The following is a 25,762-nucleotide window of genomic DNA, read 5'->3' on the forward strand; positions in this document are numbered from 1 at the left end:
GTGTGTGTGTGCGTGTGTGTGTGTGCTTGTGTGCTTATGTATCTATGCGTGTAATGCGTATGTCTTACAATCGTGTTAAAAGTGGTTTTATTTAGTGATATTATTGAATAATGTTTATAAGTGAAATATGCTTTGCCATTTATTGCCGTGCTGTTGCCATTCGATTGTAATGTTAAACCCGGGGCAAATACCAAATCGAATAAAATGAAATAAAATGAAATTAGAGATAAAATAAAATATAAACCGATATTTTCGTCCTGTAACAGTTGTGTATTGCTATTGTGGTTTAGTGTGAGAGACGAGCTAAACTAATCGCCCACGGTTTTTTTTTCCTTTCTTTCTTTCTTGTTTGCTTTTGTTTAATAACACACCTGATAAGTGAAAGAGAAGAAGAGGAGGAAGAAGAGATAATGAAAGGCCATCGGTCTTTTTGTTTTCTTTTCTTTCTTTTCTTTTTTGTCCTATAATAATAATTATCTCATGTGACCGAATCGCATCACAATAAGCAACCCACCGGGATTAAGACCAGATTTTTTTTTATTTTCACTGTGGTACACGCCATCCCCAAAACTGAACGAATTTCCGTTAAAAAAACGACGGAAAAGAAGAAGATTAAAACATAACCAAGTGCTGCAGTAGAAACAACAGTGAAATAACAAGATTATAGTAATGGGTTATTGCGATTTTATTTTGAGTTTAATTTTCGAGTATGATACTCCGAAGATCGTCCACATCCACAGTAAGAAAGTCGGCGTCATCAATCGTTTATTACAACTGATTATAATAGGATATATTGTTGGGTAAGTCATTGTATCTTCTTCTCTTTCTCTCGTTTTTGATGGTTTTTAAATTCTTTTATTTATATGAAATAACAAGGAAAGAAAAGATAGAAGATGGAGAAAAGAAGAAAGAGTCTTTGTACTCCCCCAATATGATTAAAAATGGGAGTTTTCATATGTATATAAGGTATATATAACTGGTGCTAAGTACCAGTTGTTGATGAAGGACAGGCTCCTGGGAGAATGGAGGTGTTTTACGAGAGGGGTTTGATGAAAGTTTGCTGGTCGCAGTCTAAAGTAAGGATTATGAAACCTTGTCGGGTTTACAGAAAGAACAGATGACCCACCATCGACAACAAAAGGGCTGATGGAAGAAAATATTCTAGACCTAGATCTAGATGATTCTGGCTGAAAAAGGGGGCTGTTAGTGGAGATCAATTAAATGTCGTTTGGATACAGGCCTAAACTTGCTCAATTTGGGTCGAATTGCTTGGCTGAGGGTTGTTTTAGGACCCGAAAACATCTCGGATATACATGACGCTGACGACGTATCCAAATATTACATCCATAAATATGTGTTGAGTTAACAACGTTTGCTGTTGTTGAAGAAACAACGATAAATCGAAAGCATTGTACTTACGAAATGTTTTCGTCAATACTCACACATGTTGTCACAATAGCCGCAACAGGATGTCTGTGCGAGACAGACATTCCTTCGAGTTGTAATAACGAAAGTGAAAATATTGACATTAGCGACAATATCCCGTTGACTGGATCGAATAGATGCCTCGCCCACTTTTTTTCCCCCTTTCTCATATTTCTTTTCTTTTTCGTTTCCTTTTTCAAAAGTTTCTTGCTATTTCTGAAGTTTTTCCACAACGGAGATTGCGACTTCACTAAAAGGAAAAAGAAACGGCTTTTCACATTTTTCTTATTCCCCCTTCTTCTCAACATTTTTTTTCTTCTTTTTGACTTAAATTTAAAATAAAATTATTACAATTCTGCAAAAACATTTGTTTTTTAAAATTAAATTTTTTTTCAATCGCAAAATATATTTTTCTAAAATTTCTATACCCATTGCTTACAATAATTTTCGGCTTTCAATTTGTAATAATAAATTGAGAAAGTTCTCAATAGATACGTTGTAAACACAGCTAGTTCACTTATACTAAACTTGGAATCTTTCGGTTTAAGATCATGTAGTGAAAGTGAAAAACAAAATCGTCAATGAAATGAATATCACCTGATCTATTTGCATGATCTCTAGCATACCCTAAATGGTTATTTACTACCGAGTGCTACAAGGTAGAAATAAAAATTAGTGTTGTGAAGATTGAAACATTGGCCCTCACTAGAGAACCTTCTCAGTGCATTCTGCATGTTAATGTGGGACATCACTGTGCCAGGGAGCCGTGTTCATCAGCGATGGAAGGCAGAAGTTTGAATTTGGATGCTAAACTTGCAGGATCTTGCACAGTGGCGCAGGAGTGGCTGTGTGGTAAGTAGCTTGTTTACCAACCACATGGTTCCAGGTTCAGTCCCACTGCGTGGCACCTTGGGCAAGTGTCTTCTACTATAGCCTCGGGCCGACCAAAGCCTTGTGAGTGGATTTGGTAGACGGAAACTGAAAGAAGCCCGTCGTATATATGTATATATATGCGTGGGTGTGTTTGTGTGTCTGTGTTTGTCCCCCTAGCATTGCTTGACAACCGATGCTGGTGTGTTTATGTCCCCGTCACTTAGCGGTTCGGCAAAAGAGACCGATAGAATAAGTAATGGGCTTACAAAAGAATAAGTCCCGGGGTCGAGTTGCTCGATTAAAGGCGGTGCTCCAGCATGGCCGCAGTCAAATGACTGAAACAAGTAAAAGAGTGATGTGTCAGCCCCAACATTTGATCCACAGAAGAGAAAAGAGCCATTAAAAATGGTCAGACTTACTGTCTTTAATACAGTTTGAGAATTATTTTAGCTTCAATTTAATTAGCCAACATCCATGAGCAGACTGAAAGAGTTGTATCAGGAATACAAGTGGCCGAAATGCGATTTCTCTGATGGGTCTCTGGAGTAACCTTACTGGACTAGGTGCATAGACCAGAGATCAGATTGTCTCTCCAGGTTCAGCTGTTACTTCTCTGGATTGAAAGGTCATGGCTCTGGTCTTGCAGACATGAGATTAGAATGTCGCAGGAAAGAATTGCAAGACGGATTCTTCAAAGTGAGCCAAACTGGCAGGGACCCTAGGGACAGACTAAGAACAAAATGGTCGGATAATATCTATGATCTCAGTTGGTTATGTTTAGGAATACACCCAAAAAGTCTAACAACAGTTGCTTCTGTTAGGACCTGTGAGGACTCTTCCACCCATGACCCTCCTACAGATAGTTGACAGAGAAAATGGTTGAATGGATGGATGGATGGATGGATTCATTCATTCATTTTGAAAAGTCCAAGTGGCCCTTCATGAATGATAATTGATTATGAAATAACAGTGAATGTCTGAATCTCTTATGACTAATATATGAAAGTAAAAATATTTAATTTGTAGAGTAATAATGTGCATTAGAACTAAAAAGATTGCATAAATGGCTGGTTTAAATGGTTTATTTGCTAGCAAAATAATTTATTTACATAAATGGCTTATTTGCTAGCAAAATAGACGTAATGCACTTAATAAATTTTGTTTTCATATCACTTTGGTTTTACAAGAATGTTATTGAACAACTTCAGTTGAATTAGATGAAAGTTAGAGATAAGGAAACTGGTTTTTCCATTATCAAGTGCTTTCAAATTTCCAAATGTGGCCATCACAATAAGTATGGCTTGTGTCGGTGTGTAACATGCATCGGCTAATGGGGTTTTTTTGGCACCTCATGGACATCTAAAAGTTCACGAGCAGACATAGACATCCTTCTTGATGCTGTGATACCTGAAGGGAAAGAAGACTGCATTACGACTGACTTTGTTTCCATGAATTTTGTAAAATCTATCTATCTATCCGCTCAGTCGAAGTTGACTCTCGGTTACTCGATGGATCAGTGTCCTCCAGTCAGTTCTATCCTGGGCCGCTTCTTTCAGATTGGCTATGTCCATTACGGTATCACTCTTGATGGTGTCAAGCCAGCGGGTTCTTGGTCGGCCTCTTCCTCTCTTGCCACTGACCATTCCGTATATATATATATATTATATATATATCCGCTCAGTCGAAGTTGACTCTCGGTTACTCGATGGATCAGTGTCCTCCAGTCAGTTCTATCCTGGGCCGCTTCTTTCAGATTGGCTATGTCCATTACGGTATCACTCTTGATGGTGTCAAGCCAGCGGGTTCTTGGTCGGCCTCTTCCTCTCTTGCCACTGACCATTCCGTATATATATATATATATATATATATCCGCTCAGTCGAAGTTGACTCTCGGTTACTCGATGGATCAGTGTCCTCCAGTCAGTTCTATCCTGGGCCGCTTCTTTCAGATTGGCTATGTCCATTACGGTATCACTCTTGATGGTGTCAAGCCAGCGGGTTCTTGGTCGGCCTCTTCCTCTCTTGCCACTGACCATTCTGAGCATGATGTCCTTCTCCAGGGATTTTCTCCGCATAATATGACCAAAATATGCCAATCCATGCTTGGTGATCCTAGCTTCTAGCGACATTTTCGGCCCTATCTGCTTAAGAACTTCTCCATTGGTGAGCCTCGCTGTCCATGGAATCCGTAAAAGTCTTCTCCAACACCAAAGCTCGAATGCATTAATTCTCTTCTGGTCATTTGTAAAATAACTTTGTTATTATTAAGCTGGTGTTTAGAACATAAATTAAATGGGAATTTTAATGGAAGGTTTTGATTTATGCCACTTTAAAACAAGAAATTTATACCATAAAACCAACGTTGGTCAGAAACAAGTTAACCTTTTTGATGCCAGCCAGCTTTCAAGACTGCCCTGGTTCTCTAATACAAACTTCAAGTTTTTACGGGATCTGAATCAGAACCTTCCATCAAAATTTCATGTTAATTTATGTTGTAAACCCTAGATTAACAATAAATAGTCATTATTTTTTCTCAAAATAGATAAGTCTTCAGATTAAATAACAAAAGAAAAGGTTCACTACCCTGATAAAGGCTCCCTACACTGATAGATATTCCCTATCCTGATAGAATGTGCCACCCAGCTTCTGAAATACCCTGAAGTATATACAAAAATAAATATCTTATTCAAAAAGCAAGGTAGACAAATATTTTGTCTTTTGTACATAAAATAGATTCTCCCACTAATTACAGCATTATCGTTATATGTTCCCTACCCTAATAGAAGTTCCCTACCATGGTAGAGGTTTCCTATCCTGACAGAGGTTCCCTATCCCAATAGAGGTTCCCTACCCTGACAGAAGTTTTCTATCCCAACAGAGGTTCCCTATCCCAATAAAGGTTCCCTATCCCAATAAAGGTTCCCTATCCCAATAGAGGTTCCTTATCCTGACAGAGGTTACCTATCCCAACAGAGGTTCCCCACCCTGACAGAGGTTCCCTATCCTGATAGAGGCTCCCTCTAAATAGTTTATTTTTAATCCTTTCCCATTCAAGGCACATACGTTAAAACAAAAGTGTGAAACCTCTTCTGTTCCCGGTGGAAAGTGGAATGACATAAAAAGTAGGTTTTTTTAGTTTCCTATTCTACAATAAATATTTAAAACAATTTCTGCACAGATGTAGTTTTTCACATCAATTATGAAAACCATAACCATTTTTTGAGATATTAAGAGCAAAGAAGTTATGAATCTTTAAATATTGAAATTGTTTGGAATTTCTAGAAAAAAATTGGATCTGGTATGTGACATCGAAAATATCCTAAAATTCTGTAGAATGTTTCTGTGTTGGAAGAAAAAAGGAATTTTTAATTTTAGAATTTCATGAATTGACGTAAAATAACTCAGGCAACATTAATTAAAGTGTTATAATACATTAATTAGTCACACGATTATACTAATTTGATGCAAACATGAAAGGCACCACAGAGTATAATGTTGAGATTTTTATGAAAAATAATTTAAACAAAATGAAGTTTGTTTAGAATAATATAATTTTGAAGACAGGTGGTGCTCCAGCATGGCCACAACCAAATGACTGAAACAAGTAAAAGAATAAAAGAACATAAGGAGTCATGAATTATTAGAATGTCAGAAAAAAGTGTTTTGCAGAATTTGTTTCAATTCTTTACGCTGTGAGTTCAAATCCAACTGAGATTTAACTTTGCCTCTCATCCATCTGGGGGTCAATAAAATAAAGTACCGACCAAGTACTGGGGTCAAAGGCATCATCAAACCCTTTCCTTCAAAAAATTGTTGGTGTTGCACCTAAATGAAAGTTTTCTTTAAGTCAGCCTACCTTAATTGGCTGAGCACTTGGCGCTGAAAATTTGAATTATATGCTGGAAAATACGGTATTTGGCAATCGGCTAACAATTTGACCAAGTAACTAATTAATTGTTTGATTAATTCCTCAGTCAATCAATCAATCAGTCATCATCATTCACAACTTCTTCAATAATATATCCAAGTCTGCTTCAGGTTTGTTTGGTTTTCACTTGCATAATGGCCCTCCTTATATATAGCACGATGTCCAAGTGGAATAATATATATAAATATATCATCGTGATCACCGAGACCGACCAGGCTATCAGATGTTGCTACACATCGCTGGTCACAATGCGCTTCACATTGTTTTAGCCTTCAAACGACGCCACCCCGCTGGCTAAGCAAGCAGGCCAACAGAAGAAAGAGTGAGAGAAAGTTGTGGTGAAAGAGTACAGCAGGGATCACCACCACCCCCTGCTGGAGCCTCGTGAAGCTTTAGGTGTTTACGCTCAATAAACACTCACAACGCCTGGTCTGGGAATCAAAACTGCAATTCTACGACCGCGAGTCCGCTGCCCTAACCACTGGGCCATTGCGCCTCCACATATAAATATATGAAAGGTATTAAGTTTGGTCGATATAATTCCTTTGTATTGAAAAAAAAAATGTGCCACCCAGTTTCTGAAATACCCTGAAGTATACACAAAAGTAAATATCTTATTCAAAAAGCAAGGTAGACAAATATTTTGTCTTTTGTACATAAATTAGATTCTTCCACTAATTACAGCATTATCGTTATATGTTTCTGTCTTTGACAGGTATGTTATTATCTACAACAAAGGTTACCAAGAATTTGATTATGTAGTTGGATCTATCAGCACGAAAGTAAAAGGCATTTCTTTGACAAACCGAACAATTTTGTCAGACAAACCTGGAATCTGGGATGTGGCAGACTATGTTGTTCCACCTCAGGTGAGATAAACCGAAAATAATTTCTTAAAAAGGGTTAGTGACATTTTGGTGAACTGGATTCTTTGGTTTCTCTATGGAACCAGATTAACTGCAATGCTGCTAATAATGAAAGTGATTGAGCAATAGCAGAGAAACGATTGATTTGTATCCTTTAATTTTTGGTGGGATTTGGTATCTAATGAAAACATTTTACCCTCGACTCTACCAGTCCATTATCATCATCATCATCATCATCATTGTTTTAATGTTCGCTTTTCTATGCTTGCATACTCTTTTACTCTTTTACTTGTTTCAGTCATTTGACTGCGGCCATGCTGGAGCACCGCCTTTAATCGAGCAACTCGACCCCGGGACTTATTCTTTTGTAAGCCTGGTACTTATTCTATCGGTCTCTTTTGCCGAACTGCTAAGTAACGGGGACATAAACACACAAGCATCGGTTGTCAAGCAATGCTAGGGGGACAAACACATACACACAAACACACACACACATATATATACATATACATATATACGACGGGCTTCTTTCAGTTTCCGTCTACCAAATCCACTCACAAGGCTTTGGTTGGCCCGAGGTTATAGTAGTAGACACTTGCCCAAGGTGCCACGCAGTGGGACTGAACCCGGAACCATGTGGTTGGTAAACAAGCTACTTACCACACAGCCACTCCTGCGCCTTGGTTGGATAGAATTTGTTGAGGCAGGTTTTCTTTGGCTGGATACCTTCACCAACCTTCACCTGTTTCCAATATTTCCCCGTGACCAGACATGTTTTCATGGAAGACTGGAAATGAAGGACACTGCTTGTATGACAGTAACAGTACCCAGTCCACACTGTAAAGGGGTTGGTGTTCGGAAGGGCATCCAGCTGTAAAAATTCTGCCAAAACAGTTACAGAAGTCTGGCACAGGCTGCTGCCTGGCTGATTCTTGTCAAACCATCCCACTCATGCCAGCATGGAAGGTGGACGTTAAATGATGATGATGATGGTAAAAAGCACCCACTACACTCACGGAGTGGTTGGCGTTAGGAAGGGCATCCAGCCGTAGAAACACTGCCAGATTTGACTGGGCCTGATGAAGCCTTCTGGCTTCACAGACTCCAGTAGAACCGTCCAACCCATGCTAGCATGGAAAACGGATGCTAAACGATGATGATGATGATGATGATATATGTATGTATGTGTGTGTATGTGTTGATCCATTAACTCCTATACATTTTTCCCTCTCTCTGATTTTTTTCATTCTTTCTCCATTTTCTTCCCCTCAATCCTTTCTGTCAAAGAGCACAGGTTCAAAATGTCAAAGACTTTTCCGTTCTTCCCAAGCATCAAACGAATACACCTGCTTCTTGTTCATTCACCTGTCCTTTGTCTTTTGGTTCCTGTAAATTCGAACATATCTTGATATTTTACAGGAGAACGGGGCTGTGTTTGTAATGACCAATGCTGTTATAACTTACAACCAGACTCAAAGGTGTCCCCAGGTAAGTAAACTACTACTACTAATAATACTACTACTACTACTACTAGAAATGCTTTTATTGTTGTTCTTGCTACTGTTGTCAATGCTACGGCTATTACTGTGAGTAGAGTGAAAGTGTGAGGTGATAAAAGTGTGACTGGTGTTCACTGATACTATAAAGGAGATATCACCATGGATAAAGTCCAAGAAGATTAATAAGGAAGATATCACCATGATTAAGGTCCAAGAGGATTAATAAGGAAGATATTTCTCAATACATACTGCTGTTATGCCTTCACTCCCTCATTTTATGCCTACATCATAGATGGGTAGATTTGCAAGTATATATATATATATATTATTTATATTATTATATGATTGAACGCCACGCATCCTCTTCCAACTAAGTTTTGAAACACGTTGGAGTTGAACTAGGGACGGCTGATGAAGGGGATTTTTCCTTGTGTAGTTGTCTTGTACTCTGTTTTTTCGTTGTTAAAGGAATGGTCCGTTCCATGCTGTTTTTACTTTTTCGTTTCTCGTTGAGTTCTACGTCTATTTGTGGTGTCCTGTACACACGTATATATATTTATATATGCATGTATGTATACATGTAGATGTAGGTACGTACATATATGTTTGTATGTATGCATATATTTTATTTATTACACTATTGTATGACTGAGCGCCCTCGCGTCGATTCGATTCGATTCGTTTGGTTTCGTTTTGTTTCTTCTTCTTCTCTAAGCTGGTTTATATATATATATATATATATATATATATATATATATATATGTATACACACACATATGCCACAAGATTACCACCTACTCAATACCCCCTCCTCTCTCAAAGGGTCTTAGTCTTACAAGTTATTTGGTGACCCTTCCAGTGCTGGTGCTACATAAAAAGCATCGAGTCCTCAATGTAAAGTGATTGGCATTTGGAAGAGCATCCAGTTGTAAAGACCATGCCAAACTGACCTCTCCTGTGCTGGTGCCACATAAGCATTCAGTCCACTCTGTGGGGTGGTTGGTGTTAGCAAGGGTATCCACCCTGCCAAAGCAAACACTGAAGCTTGGTGCAGTCTTCTGCCCAACCAGCTCCTCTCAAGCCGTCCAACCCATGACAGCATGGAAGGAAGACGTTAAATGATGATGAAGTCAGACAAAATAGGTATCTATCTATCTATCTATCTATCTGTCTGTCTGTCTGTCTGTCTATCTATCTATCTATCTATCTATCTATCTATCTATCTATCTATCTATCTATCTATCTATCTATCTATCTATCTATCTATCTATCTATCTATATATATATATATATATATATATATATATATAAGCACCCACTACACTCATGGAGTGGTTGGCGTTAGGAAGGGCATCCAGCCGTAGAAACACTGCCAGATCAGACTGGGCCTGATGCAGCCTTCTGGCTTCACAGACCCCAGTTGAACCGTCCAACCCATGCTAGCATGGAAAGCGGACGCTAAACGATGATGATGATGATGATGATATATATATATATTGGTCAGTCGAGTAAGTTTCTTACAGAGTAACAGTTACAGTTTATCATTTAAGCAAGCTGTTTTGCCTCAAGTATTGGATAACCAAGTATTTGATAACAAAGTTGATTATCTTAAAAAGAAACATCCTGTTATCTAATATCCAATATCCACTGTGTGTATCCAATGTTAAATTGATTTGTAAGAAAGATGAAAATGGATCTGTAAAACTTTGCATGTGTGTACGTGTGTGTGTTTGTGTGTGCGTAAATATGTATATCTTATCTAGCTATTTATGTGCATGCATGTATGTATATGTGTGTGTATATACATATATATGTGTGTGTGTGTATATATATATATGCATGTGTGTGCATCTCCATATGTGTGTGTGTGTATGTATGTATATATATATATATAAAATGTATAAATATATGCATATATACATACATATATGTACATACCTACTTATATATGTATATATACATCAGTGCTTTTCAAACTTTTTGCTGAAGCGGAACCCCAAGGAAACATTCCACTGGCTCGAGGAACTCCTGTGCAATAATTTAATTGTTTTATGCACACATATCTGCACAGGAGAATTAAAAATTACTGTCGATTTTAGCAGTTTTGTAACTTCTTGCGGAACCCCTGGACTGTACTGGTGAAACCCTGGTTGAAAACCACTGATATACATGCATATCTGAGTACAGGACATCAAAAAAACGTTGAACACAATGAGAAACGAAAACATAAAAACAAAAACATAGAAACGAACTTTTTTCAAACAACAAAAAATATAGAGAAATGAGACATGCAACATAAAGAATATTCCCCTTCATCAGTTGTCCCCTGTTTCATCTACTCCGTGTTTCAAAGGTAAGGACAAGACACGACTTCATTGAAACAGTCCTTCCTGCAAAGCAAATTAAAATAAAATTTGGGATTTTATTGTGGAGGGTGAAAGTGGTAACAAGGACAGGACAGTGAGCACAAAACAGTAAAAACAAATGTTGAGGGCTGTTAAGCCAAGACGAGGAGTGGCTGTGTGGTAAGTAGCTTGTTTACCAACCACATGGTTCCAGGTTCAGTCCCACTGCGTGGCACCTTGGGTAAGTGTCTTCTACTATAGCCTCGGGCCGACCAAAGCCTTGTGAGTGGATTTGGTAGACGGAAACTGAAAGAAGCCTGTCGTATATATGTATATATATATATGTGTGTGTATGTGCTTGTGTGTCTGTGTTTGTCCCCCTAGCATTGCTTGACAACCGATGCTGGTGTGTTTATGTCCCCGTTACTTAGCGGTTCGGCAAAAGAGACCGATAAAATAAGTATGGGGCTTACAAAAGAATAAGTCCTGGGGTCGATTTGCTCGATTAAAGGCGGTGCTTCAGCATGGCCGCAGTCAAATGACTGAAACAAGTAAAAGAGAGAGAGTAAGAGTATATATATATACACATAGTTAATTCGAGGATGTTAAGTTTGCTTTAGGGATTATATAATCCAAGGTATTCCACTGGTTCAATCCGTATCATATAATGGTAAAGTCATTTGTATATGTTTAGGATTATTGAAATTATTAACAGAGGGAAAAACAAGGGGAAGAAAATGGAGAATAAATGGATGTAATTTCTGAATAGTCCTCACTAAAACCATCCAACCCATGCCAGCATGGAAAGCAGGTGTGTGTATATATATATACACACATATATATCATAGTTATGTAAATCCTGAAAGTATATATAATTCTTTACTACCCACAAGGGGTGAACATAGAGGGGGACAAACAAGGACAGACAAAGGGATTAAGTTGATTACATCGACCCCAGTGCGTAACTGGTACTTTATTTATCGGCCCCGAAAGGATGAAAGGCAAAGTCGACCTCGGTGGAATTTGAACTCAGAGCATAACGACAGACGAAATACGGCTACACATTTCGCCCGGCGTGCTAACATTTCTGCCAGCTCGCCGCCTTTATATACACATATATATCATAGTTATGTAAATCCTGAAAGTATATAAGTTAGTCTGTGTAAATTCTTAGAGTCCTGTTTAAATATCAATGTCTATGTGTTGCAGGATGTTGCTTCCGGTGACTTTTGTACCTCCGACGCTGACTGCCCAGCTGAAACAAAGATACCAAGTGGCGATGGTAAGTAGTTTTGTGGATTTACGTTCAGTCCAAGATTATCCTGATCCAGGACACCTTAAACATTGTGTTGAAATAAAATGGATCTTTGTTTAGATTAGGGGTTGGCCAAACGGTCAAAAGTGAACCCCAGGGTCCATGTAGATATCCAAGGGGGTTGATAAACAGCCAAAACAATTTGGGGTATTAAGCTTTTTGTTACTACATTTCAGTTAAAATACACCACATTTGTTTGAATAAATTTTCTAAATTTCAGGTTGGTATTTTCCAAACACCAGCTTAATAATGATAAATACCATTTTGATGGAAGGTTATAGTTTAGATCCTTTTAAAATGCAAAGTTTGTAACATAGAACCAAGGCCTTTTTCAGGTGGATTGGTATTAAAAGGGTTAAGGGTGTTGAAATGTAAGTGAACTCAATCTGAAACTTAGGAATGAATTTTTATTGGTGGTGATGATGATGGTGGTGGTGGTGATGGTGGTGGTGGTGGTGATGATGATGGTGGTGGTGGTGGTTTTGATGATGATGCATTCAAAAGGTTCTAGATTATGTGAAGTGATTTTATATTTTCCAGGCTTCAGAACTGGTCTCTGTGTAAACTCTTCCCAAAATGGCACTAAAGTCTGTGAGATTTATGCCTGGTGTCCATTTGAAAATGATACTTTAAGGTAAGTGTTGGTTGAATAACTTTTTACCTGTTTTGCTTTTTCTTTTTTTTTTCTGATTTTTAACAAAAACTGTAAAAATAAGTTCATACCCAAATAATACAAAAAATACAAAAAAAAAACAGAAAACAGAAAAACAGGTCCTTCTGCTTGACATGCAATAAGTAGATTCCACTGGAAATTGTTTGCTTTTGCATTGCATTGCAACTATGAAAATCACAACAATTTTTGGAGAGATTGTTCATAAAAGTTTCACAGGTGTACTTGCCAGACAGGTGTTTTGATCTGAGACTGTGTTGAAACTAGAATAGTTACAGGGTGGATGACACATGTCGGCCATTCAAAAGCCAGGCCGTAGTTGGTGCAACGAAAATTTGGACACCAAATAATAAAGGGTTGAATGAAATCATGTCTTTGTGTGTTTTTCAAAGGCCAATATAATGTCTTCCATGCCACAATTGCATTGACCCTTTAAGTCCCAGAATACTTAAATTTCTGAATATTACTTTTAAATTTTTACAGATGATTGAAAATATGTTAAAAGGAAAAAAATAATTATTAAAACACTTTTACTTCAAGTAGAAATGGAAACACTCCGTGTCCTATAAATAGGACACTGGGATAATGTGATATAGCTTATTTAATGTTCTCATTTAGTGTCCTATTTATAGGACAGCGGGACTTAATGTGTTAATAAAACTTTGTTGTATCTCAGGAGAGACATTATGCCAATAAGAAACACATTTACTGGTTTTTATGAAGTGATTCTTCGTCCGTGTTCTCCCTTCTGATTACCTTTCTCTATCTTTAGAGTTTGCTCAGACACTTCCCTCCTCTACTACTACTACTACTAACTTGATAATTATTGTCTCTTGTAGTGAGCCCTTACTGAAATCAGCAGCTAATTTCACCATCTTCATCAAGAACAATGTTCATTTCCCTAAATTCAATGTCTCCAGGTAAGATTTTTAATTATTTTCTAAGACTCTGCTGTCATATGCAGGTAAACACACACACACACACACACACACACACACACACACACACACACACACACTTCTTTGTCTTTGCCAAGTGGTTTTCCTTGACTTCTGCTGTCAGAAATGGCTTCTTGTGTCTCCTGCATGAGTGGTAGCGATGGTCTCCATTCAGGACCCAGGTTCCTGTTCTCGGATCTTCAGTCACCTAGTTTTGCAGTTGTTGGATGAACCCCAGTGTGTGGATGTTGTCAGAATGCTTGCTATGCCCTTTCCTGCCGGCTCTGGCAATAAGCCATGTCATGTCTTAAAACCTTAACAGTATCCACAGATCATTGAACAGTGGTCACGATGTTGGCATTTTGATACCCAACACAAATCATCTTGATACAAACAAACCTTCTCCAATATTCAGATGGTCTCCTGTCTTCTATGTCAGCTTAACTTATTCTCAACTACATTTTTATGCTCTCCAATGCCTTTGACTATTCACCAATGCAGCAAACTGCTCTTGACAAAAGGAAACCATTTCTCAAATTTAGTTTGAACATCTTGTTTGGATGTATGAGGTGTAATCAGAAAGTATCAGACCTTTGACCACAAAACAAGTAATATTAAAAAAAAACTCCCTATTTTGATTTAGTCTTCTTCAAAGTGTTTTTCCTTTTTGAGTCTACACACTTCTACTAGCATTCCTGCCACTGCTGGAAACATTTCTGGAAATCACCTTTTGGGATTCTGTAGAGCTGTGCCATTGAATTTTACTTAATGTCCTCTGTTGACTCACATCTTTTCCCTTTGAGCTTTGGGAAAAGCCAAAAGTTGCATGGAACCAAGTCTGGTGAGTAGGAAGCCTGACGAACAAGTGGTGTGTTTTGCTTGACAAGGAATGCTCGGGCGACGTGGGTGGAATGAGCAGGAACATTGTCTTGGAGTTACCAGTTCTTTGCTGCCCACAGGTCAGGTTGTTTTTGCCACACAGCTTCAAGAAGGCAACAAAGAACCCCCAGGTGTTATTCTTTGTTAATTGTCTCACCTTGTAGTGCATATTTATGGCTCACTGTCCTCTGAGGTGTGGCCATCTTTGAACTGGTTGTACCACTCCTTTATTTGTGTTTTTCTCATAGCATCATCTTCAAAGGTCTTCCGAATCTTCTCAATAGTCTTGGCTTGCATCTCACCAAGTTTTTGGCAGAATTTGTTACGGTATCTTTACTCAAAACACTCAGTCATCTTGACTCAAACAGAAAAATTGCACAGTACACTCTTCACGTCTGTACTCAATGCATCACTGTGGGTAAGTGGCGCAACCTACAGACACGAGAATTTTTGCTCATGCTCAGGAAGGACTCAGCCACCTAATACCCATGCGGACTTTGATCATGCATTATTATTTTGTGCAAAAAAAAAAGAAAAATTCAAGGTCAGATACTTTTTGGTTAAACCTCATACAGTAGTGTGTGTGTGTGGGGGGGGGGGGTTGTCCCCCCTCCACTGCTTGACAACCAGTGTTCAAAACAAACCTCATGGACTTAGTACTAAGCTTTAATAAAATAAGTCCTGGGATTAGTTTGTTCAACTGAAAAACTCTTCAAGGCGGTGCCCCAGTATGGTCGCAGTAACGAGTAAAAGATCCAGTTTATATTTCAGCATGTCCCAAATAAGCTTCACCCCCCCCTTGCCCTATTTTAGCTCAAACCCTTGACCAAGGAGTGTTGTGTTGTTATCCTGTTATTTTGAGATTATAGTCCAGACACTTAACTCTCATATGAGATAACCTACATTTGAACAAACAGATTATGTAGGAGACAGTGAGGGAGACTTTGTGTGATTGCGGCTGCTGCCAGCGATAATAATCTACTTCCCCTCAAATAATACTTTTCCATTATAAAATGTATTGTACTCTTTACTCTCTTCACTCTTTCACTTGTTTCAGTCATTTGACTGCGGCCATGCTGGAGCACCGCCTTTTAGTCGAGCAAATCGACCCCCAGGACTCATTCTTTGTAAGCCTAGTACTTATTCTATCGGTCTCCTATGCTGAACCGCTAAGTTACAGGGACGTAAACACACCAGCATCGGTTGTCAAGCGATGTTGGGAGGACAAACACAGTCGAATCAAATCGACCCCAGGACTTATTCTTTGTAAGCCTAGTACTTATTCTATCGGTCTCCTATGCTGAACCGCTAAGTTACAGGGCCGTAAACACACCAGCATCGGTTGTCAAGCGATGTTGGGAGGACAAACACAGTCGAATCAAATCGACCCCAGGACTCATTCTTTGTAAGCCTAGTACTTATTCTATCGGTCCCTTTTGCCGAACCACTAAGTTACAGGGACGTAAACACACCAGCATCGGTTGTCAAGTGATGTTGGGAGGACAAACACAGTCGAATCAAATCGACCCCAGGACTTATTCTTTGTAAGCCTAGTACTTATTCTATCGGTCTCCTATGCTGAACCGCTAAGTTACAGGGCCGTAAACACACCAGCATCGGTTGTCAAGCGATGTTGGGAGGACAAACACAGTCGAATCAAATCGACCCCAGGACTTATTCTTTGTAAGCCTAGTACTTATTCTATCGGTCTCCTATGCCGAACCGCTAAGTTACAGGGCCGTAAACACACCAGCATCGGTTGTCAAGCGATGTTGGGAGGACAAACACAGTCGAATCAAATCGACCCCAGGACTCATTCTTTGTAAGCCTAGTACTTATTCTATCGGTCCCTTTTGCCGAACCACTAAGTTACAGGGACGTAAACACACCAGCATCGGTTGTCAAGCGATGTTGGGAGGACAAACACAGGCACACAAACATATACACACACATACATACATATATACATATATATGACGGGCTTCTTTCAGTTTCTGTCTACCAAATCCACTCACAAGGCTTTGGTTGGCCCGAGGCTATAGTAGAAGACACTTGCCCAAGGTGCCACGCTGTGGGAATGAACCTAGAACTATGTGGTTGGTAAGCAAGCTACTTACCACACAGCCACTCCTGCGCCTTATCATAAGAATTTTATAGACTTTCAAGAAGACACGAAATAATGCAGCACAGAATTTTGTCAGGTCTCATAGCACCATAAATATTTTGGCAAATTAAATTTTAATGTTGAAGAGGATCTAATGGTTTTTGTGTGTTTCTTAAATGGCTTATAAACACCTTCCACGCTGCAATTGCTTTTGTTCCAGCACACGATCACAGATCAGGTCTATGTTTGCTGAAGAGTAAAAGTACAGTTTTGTGCTTTTATCAGATCTTATCAGTAAATGGTCATTCCTCCTCCTCCTCATCATCATCATTTAACGTCCGTTTTCCATGCTGGCATGGGTTAGATGATTCGACTGGGCTCTGGGAAGCCAGTAGACTGAGACAGGCCCTAATCTGATCTGGCAGTGTTTCTACAGCTGGGTGCCCTTCCTAATGCCAACCCTCTCCAAGAGTGTAGTGGGTGCTTTTTACATGCCACCGGCACAGGAGCCAGTGGAGCTGGCATCGACCACGATCGGATAGTGCCTTTTACATGCCAGCTGCATGGAAGCCAGTCAAAGTGGCACAGGCATTGGCCACTTTTAGACGGCGCTTTTAACATGGTATTGGCACGGGGTCACAACTACAATTTCCATTTGATTTGATTTCGATGTTAACGAAGTTGAAAAATATAAATCTAAGGCGACATGAACTCTTTGAACTATCAATTTCATTGGTTTATACATTTGAAGAAGATCTTTTGTGTAGAATAATGTGAAATATTTATTTAGATTTATTAGTTCATAATTGATGTAAATAACTTTCAGATCAATAATTTGTTAATTGAATGAAGAGAAGCCAGTTATGTTTTGATCAATAACAGACCCTGATTTATATTGACAATCGATACAGTATTTGGGCTACCGGTGAAAGAATGTCACAGATTGCCGTTGGTTTTCTTAGTTTTCTTCTGTCAGATGTCTAAGAAATTACTTTCCATTTGATTATGATGGCAGTTAATCACATGTTTTTATTGGTGATTAAATTTGAACTCACTTCAGCAAGCTACCCTATTTTCTGGCAAACAAGTTGACATAGAATAAAAGCATAAACCATTCAAACCTCATCACTATCTCTTCAAATCCTGCTGCATTCCTTAGGGAATTTTTGGTCCCCCAAAGTTCTCTTGGTACATAAATTGATGTAGCATTTATGGCTGTCGATTTTAGTCTGAATGATCTGGCTTGTGTATACAGGCTCAAGAACTGTGGATGAAGTGGACGTGAGGACACGCCCTAAAGGTTTTTTTGTTGGGTGGGGGCCATTGGAAACACCTTGAACATCCTGGGTTGAACCTAGGCTTGCATTCTCTAAGCAAATTTCATTCCCGCACTTCTGCTTGTGCACCAGAAACTACAATAATGAAACAGTTTTAATTAAGAAGCTAATGATCCAGTCTTGTATTTAAATGAACAGGCCGTTTCAGTTTTATATTTATAAAGAATACATTGTCTGGAATTAAAAGATTTTGCCAAAAACATTGCAAAGGAGGGGTGTCCACCATGGGTAATACTTTTAAGTGGGGGCAGCACATTTGGATCTGCTATAGTTAATGCCACTGGAGTCAGTGGTAATTTATGAAAATTTAATGTTTAAGATTATAAACCAATATCCTAGTGATAAGACACTTGTGGAGTGGTTGGCGTTAGGAAGGGCATCCAGCTGTAGAAACACTGCCAGATCAGACTGGAGCCTGGTGCAGCCCCTGGCTTCCCAGACCCCGGTCGAACCGTCCAACTCGTGCTAGCGCGGAAAACGGACGTTAAACGATGATGATGATGATGATGATGAAGACAAGATGAATTTCTTTGAAAATCTCTTAAAACACAATTTGAATTTCATAACCTTTACATGTTAGAGAAACAGATTTTACAGACTTTGTCTCGATGGAATCTGGTGCAGCTGTGGCCTTGCCAGTTCCTGTTCAGCTGTCCAACCCATGCCAGCATGGGAAACAGATGTTAAATGATGATGATGATAGGCGCAGGAGTGGCTGTGTGGTTAGTAGCTTGTTTACCAACCACATGGTTCCGGGTTCAGTCCCACTGCGTGGCACCTTGGGCAAGTGTCTTCTACTATAGCCTCGGGCCGACCAAAGCTTTGTGAGTGGATTTGGTAGACGGAAACTGAAAGAAGCCCATCGTATATATGTATATATATGTGTGTTTGTGTGTCTGTGTTTGTCCCCCTAGCATTGCTTGATAACCGATGCTGGTGTGTTTATGTCCCCGTTACTTAGTGGTTTGGCAAAAGAGACCGATAGAATAAGTACTGGGCTTACAAAAGAATAAGTCACGGGGTCGAGTTGCTCGATTAAAGGTGGTGCTCCAGTATGGCTGCAGTCAAATGACTGAAACAAGTAAAAGAGTATGATGATACGTCTATTTGGCTGAACACATCATTTTTCAGTGGAATCAGATAATTGGTTGCTGCTGTTTAGGATGCTAATGAATTGGAATGGTTGAGCTTGGATGTAGAATTTATTTTAGCAACAATACATTTTTTGCACTGGAGGCAGAGGCAGACAATCACATACGGCACATATGCACACACAGAAATATATACACATACAGTGAGAGAGAAAGCGGGAGAGTGTGGGGGACATTGCAATTAATTAATTGATCACAGTTGGAATAAACATTTTCTTCTCCTCACAGACATACAGAGAAATATGCTACACACATAAAGTGACAGAGAAAGTGGGGTGGGGGGGAAGAGATGGGGGAAGGGGAGAAAGAGAGGGGAGGGAGGGAGGGAAAGAAAGAAAGAGGGAGGGGGGATGGATGTCAAAATGTCTCCTGCCCTTTTTCTGTGCATCTGCTGGAAGGATTTGAACTTAAGACAGCTGGTTTCCTGTTGTGTACAGCAATGAATTGTGCCTAAGCATGATATCTATTTAACTGTAAAGAAAAATAAACCCTCTGAGAGTTAAGTATCTTGCTCAAGAACCCAGTGTAACAGTAACAGGATATGTATGGGGAGCCCTTTGGGGTCTCTATTCGATTATGTCATCCCAATGAGTTGGAAATACCAGTTTCTGAAAACAGGATACAAAGCATTCAAAATATTTTAAAAAAAGGCATTTTTTGTCTTATTTTCCTAAATATTTGATATTAACTGAGATACACAGATGTAAAACCAAAAAAAAAATTTATATAATTCTGTTTATTCTTTTTTTATATTTTGTTTTTACCTCCTATTTCTTGGATTTTTAAAATATTTGTTTCTCTCTGTTTTTTTCTTTTTAATTTTTATTTTTGTTCATTAATACAGGGTAAATGTTGATTCGAATATGTCCAAAAACTGTACCTATGATCCCCATACTTTGAAATCCTGCCCCATTTTTCGCATGAGTACCATCACAGACATCATTGGAACACCTTTTAAAAACGTTGCCCTTCAGGTAGATAGCACGTTTGTGCCGGACATTTATTATTTATAATATTATAATAATCATTAACATTACTATTATCATCATCATCATCACAAAGGTGGTGAGCTGGCAGAATCATTAGCACACCAGGTGAAATGCTTAGTGGTATTTCACCTGATGCTACGTTCTGAGTTCAAATTCTGCCTAGGCCGACTTTGCCTTTTGTCCTTTCGAGTTCAGTAAATTGAACACTGGGGGGGTCAATGTAATTGACTCATCCTCTACCCCAGAATTGCTGCCCTTGTGGCAAAATTTGAAACCATTATTATTATTATTATTATTATTATTATTATTATTATTATTATTATTATCATCATCGTCATTATCCCTGCTGTACTCTTTCGCCGCAACTTTCTCCCACTTTCTTCTGTTGGCCTGCTCGCTTAACCAGTGGGGTGGCATCATTTGAAGACTAAAACAATGTGAAGCGCATTGTGATCAGTAATGTGTAGCACATCTGATAGCCTGGTCGGTCACGGTGATCACAGTGATATATATATATATATATATATATATATATATATATATATATATGTATATATTCTTCTATCTACTGTTTTACTCTTTGTTCTTCTATCTGCAAGTTAATTCCTTTACAAACTGTGAATTCCCTGTCAAGAACTTTCATACATACTCACTTTGTCTCTGATGATGGAATACCCAGTGTATGGAGATGCTAACCTATCACTTGGGATATCCTAGAAACAGCTGTAAGAATCCAATAAGTAATTAATTAATTAATTACTTCAAATTCATCTTACTCTTATTAAATATTCTAAATGACTTGAGACACTCATCCTGCTTTGGTTTTTGCCGTCCTTTTCCTCTAATATATATATATATATATATATATTATATATATATATATATATATATATACACATACAAACACATATATACATATACATATATATATATATAAAAATACAAAATGGGACAAGAACGCAAAACATTCAAATAGACGACACAAAAAACGGACGGGTCATTCGAAGCCTCTAATCTTCAGTCAAGAACCGGATCATCCTCACAATAAGATTAATCAGCCGAAATTGTGAGGATGATCCGGTTCTTGACTGAAGATTAGCGGCTTCGAATGACCCGTCCGTTTTTTTGTGTCATCTATTTGAATGTTTTGCGTTCTTGTCCCATTTTGTATTTTTATATATATTTTTTATACATAAATTATTGCGGCGTAACGTACACCTTGTTCTCTTATACATATATATATATATATATATATATATATATATATAATAAATATTAGGGAATAAATCCAAACTTACAGGGAAAAATCAAATTTAGGATTGAATCCAATTTTATAGTAAAATATTATATTATATTAAATTAGAGACAAAACCACTATTAGGCAAATCAAACAATGAAAGACTTAAGCCAATACATAAATTAATTTATATTATTTAAATATGTAACAATTATTAAAAAAATATAATTAATATCCACTTGATTTGCCTAATAGTGGTTTTGTCTCTAATTTAATATATATATATATATATATATATGGATGGATGGATATAAGTTTTTTTGTGAAAATTACTTGATACAATCACAATATTTGAAGAAATATTTTCTTAAAAGTTATCAAGTGTTTCAAAAATCTTAGTAAAACAGAACAACATGAACCCTTTGGAAGTAAGTCTTCATATTGTGTGTGTAAGCGCTTTCATTGTTAAATTTTCCAAACACATGTTATAGTCATAATCCATATAAAGGAAGTTGTTTTAAGTAGCAGTGTTGACTATTCCTCGTTTGGTTTCAGACTTAAAATTCTTGCAAAGTATTCTTCTTTTGATCATTTTCTTCTTTTATTTGAAAAAAAAGGAAATATTTTGAATTTTAAATGTGCACAAATGTCTAAATGAGATTTTTTTTTTGAATTGTAAAACAAACAAAAAAAAAAGAATCTGCTGTGGAAAAATCTACCACAACAAATTCCATCTGACCCATGCCAGCATGGAAAAGTAGATGTTAAACGATTCTGATGATGATGATGATGATGATGATGTAGTAGTAGTAGTAGTAACAACAGCAGTAGTAGTAGTAGTTGTAGTGCAGCTGCTACCCTTAATAATTGCAGTTCTTTTACAGCTGAGTTGGGTCCTTTCTGAAATCTGAAGAGCCATAAAAAGCTTATCTTCACCTTTGATATTTTTTTTTTATTTTGCTTTTTTTGCCAAAATGTGGAATGACAGATACAGTATCTGTAGGGACACAACTGCAAAAGAAATTCTTAGCGAAGAAACCCCTTCCCTCCATCACCTCTCCCCAACCTGCCCACTCACCCACACAGACAACCACTTCATTCCTTTTATTAATTGACTTCTAATTAAGCCACAGAAAATATGAGTTCTTTTAATTCCTCTTTTTTTATTCTTTATACATTATTCGGCCCCAGTCCATATGTTTACCATTCCTTCCTCATTTTGACTTTGTTCTTAAGGATTCTTGGTAGTTTCTAAACACCTCGGTTGGAAAAATCTCTTTCTTCAGATGAAGGTCCGGTCTTGTAATGTCAGATTCCTCTCCTCACAGCATCCAAACTTAAGAACAAACATTTTTAGTTTGCATCTGTTGATCTGTAAAATGGTTTTCATAAGAATCTTGTTATGATGTCTGGTGGGGGTAATGATGGTTAGTGCAGGGCATGGAGGAGAGCAGAATATAGAGATAAGAGGAAGAGAGACAAGTGATGTGGAAGAGGCACAAAGGCAACCAGTGATTCTCAGGGGTCGAGGCTACCGTTGAAATTGTATAAAGCAAGATGTAAGAAATCACACATCTGGTGTTTGATGCTGAGAGATTTCATACCAATATGTTGAGTTACCTATTCTTAGATACAGTCTATGATGTCTGTAAATATTGTTACAACACTGCTCATGGTTTTGAATGCCATTGTAAAGAGTTGGCACCAGAATGATAACCTGTAGTCTTGGAGGACTGAGAAGGCTTTGAACACAACCCTTTCCTCCAAACCAAACCATACTGTCCTCTAAAAAATGTCTTGTAACATTTGTATTAGGCCTGTATATGAATGTTCTTTGAAGAATTCAGTGTCCAAGAAAGGCTTCGGTTCATTATAATTCTTGAGACTGTAACATAAGTTAGGAAGTTTCATACACTGATGATCTGATGATTCTCATTGCAGAATCTGTCTGAGTTTCAGAAAAAGATCCTAACCCAGAAGCAAAATCTAAATCCAAAATAGCTAAACATGAACATGAAGGGCCAAAATGTTGCTTAATTTATGCAAAAAGGATATACAAAAAAGGGAATCTGACACATGTACCTATGAAATTGTCTAAAAGGGACGTCTCTCTTGTGAGTTCAAAGTCAGCAGGGCAGCAATTATTGGAGACAAATTATAGATCAATACTCAAACCTGAGGAATATAGATCTTCCAAAAAGCTACATGTTGTAATGTGGCAACCATCAGTTCCATGGTCACATGTGTTTATTGGCCAGTGACTGATTAACTAACGACTTAATTATTAGTCTTCTTCTGCCTGATATCTCAGTTATCTTTTAGTGATTTTTTTTTCTTCTCTCACTCTCTCCATCCAATTTCAGACGTAACATAATTGGTTTTGAAAATAATCGTCAGCTGATGACCTGCCGTTATGATCCCCGAAATGCTACAAATCGTTTTTGCCCCATCTTTATAATTCAGGATATTTTAGACTTAGTAAGAGGCGATGACAGTACCGAAAGCATTCTGAAAATGGTAAGGAGATTTGTTTACATTTCATTTTCCAACTTGCCCTCTCTCTTTCTCTTTCATGCCTCTCTCTTTCTCTTTCTTCCGTTTACTTCTGGGTGTTTGGTTAAATGCCTTGTTAGGGATCTATCTTGGTGCATCATATTTCATAGGGAGACATAGGGAGAATTCTGTCTCATAACCAAAATATTTCCATATTCCTACACAATCACTCTGAAACAAATGTTCTTAGAGACCTGCTTCCTCTTGTTGGACATGTTTCTCCTTGTCTTCATATCTTTTCTGCTTTCATAAAAGCCAAATTAATACAGATTTTGGTGAAACAAATGCTTTTTATGGAATTGACTCAAAATTCTGACTTTCTTTCCCTCCAAGATCAGTTTTGCTTTTCATTTTTCTTCTAATGATAATTCGTTAGACTGGTGGGAAAGTGGTTAGCAGTATTTCTTTCAGCTCTTTGTGTTTTGAGTTCAAATCCTGTTCAGATTGACTTTGCTTTTCATCTTTTTTAGAGTTAATTGAATAAAGTACCAGCTATATGCTGGGGTTGCCTCGAAACTGTTGGCCTTGAGTCTAAATTAGAAGCTGTGAGGTTAGGAAGGTGAGGAACGGGCAAAATTGTTTGAGCATAGGAAAAAAAAACTTTGAGTTTATTCTTTTCAGGTCAACTTTTGTCTTTCATTTTCCAAGGCTAATAAAAGAAGTACTAATTAATTACTGGGCGAGGCGAGGAGGTGGGGGTGATCTGATAAAATCAACTTACCCCCTCCACACCACACCCTTAAAATTGCCTGAATTAGAAACAATTATTTAAGGAAGGCAGCAAACTGGCAGAACCGTTAGAACCTCTGATAAAATGCTTTGCAGAGTATTTCCTCAAGTTTGCCACATTCTGAGTTCAAATCCTGTGAAGGCCAGCATTGCCTTTGTTTTTTTTTTTGATGCCAAGTATTGAGGTCAATGGTATCTGTTACAGCGGCAAGCTGGCAGAAACGTTAGCACGCCAGGCGAAATGCGTAGCCGTATTTCGTCTGCTGTTACGTTCTGAGTTCAAATTCCGCCGAGGCCGACTTTGCCTTTCATCCTTTCGGGGTCGATTAAATAAGTACCAGTTACACACTGGGGTCGATATAATCGACTTAATCCGTCTGTCTGTCCTTGTTTGTCCTCTCTGTGTTTAGCCCCTTGTGGGTAGTAAAGAAATAGGTATCGGTTACAGCCCCTCCCCTCAATATTGATGGCCTTGGGAGGTATATGACTAAGTGGTTAGAGTGTTGTACATAAGTGCATGCATATTTTGCCCTTACTTATAAATTGTTTATAAATTTAACCCTTAAAGGTATTTTTTAATATGCTGGCCATTGATAGAATTTTTTTCGAAAAATTTTATCCTACATTAGATATATATGTATATATATAAATGTATGTATGTATATATATATAAATATATTATATACTAATATTATATATAATATATATATATATATATATATATATATATATATATATATATATATAATATATAGTTAATCCAAACAAGAAAGCACAAAAAAACACAACGCGAGGACGTGGAACAAATATAGTATTATTGGACGCTCAGGAAAGAAGGAAAGAAGGAGGGTTTAACGTTTTGAGCAAGCTCTTCGTCGGGAACATAGGAGAAGGAAAGATCCAGATGTATATATATATATGTAT

At 37.9% G+C, this 25,762-nt stretch overlaps 1 protein-coding gene across 2 annotated transcripts; it reads left to right on the forward strand.

Moving 5' to 3' along the window:
- The first annotated feature begins 409 nt into the window (after window positions 1-409).
- LOC115224288 (P2X purinoceptor 4-like) lies at window positions 410-24,244 on the forward strand. Of its 2 annotated transcripts, XM_029795112.2 has the most exons (8): window positions 417-800; window positions 6,942-7,095; window positions 8,512-8,580; window positions 12,146-12,218; window positions 12,792-12,885; window positions 13,761-13,841; window positions 20,175-20,304; window positions 23,920-24,054. In XM_029795112.2, the coding sequence occupies exons 1-8, from the start codon at window positions 670-672 to the stop codon at window positions 23,923-23,925; spliced, it is 738 nt and encodes a 245-aa protein (XP_029650972.1). In that variant the 5' UTR covers window positions 417-669; the 3' UTR covers window positions 23,926-24,054. The 2 variants fall into 2 exon arrangements, with proteins under 2 accessions (XP_036369178.1, XP_029650972.1); XM_036513285.1 differs by lacking the exon at window positions 20,175-20,304 and having other exon boundaries at window positions 410-800; window positions 23,920-24,244.
- Window positions 24,245-25,762: the final 1,518 nt, after the last annotated feature.

Source organism: Octopus sinensis, linkage group LG25 (assembly GCF_006345805.1).
Source record: "Octopus sinensis linkage group LG25, ASM634580v1, whole genome shotgun sequence".
NCBI lineage: Eukaryota > Metazoa > Mollusca > Cephalopoda > Octopoda > Octopodidae > Octopus > Octopus sinensis.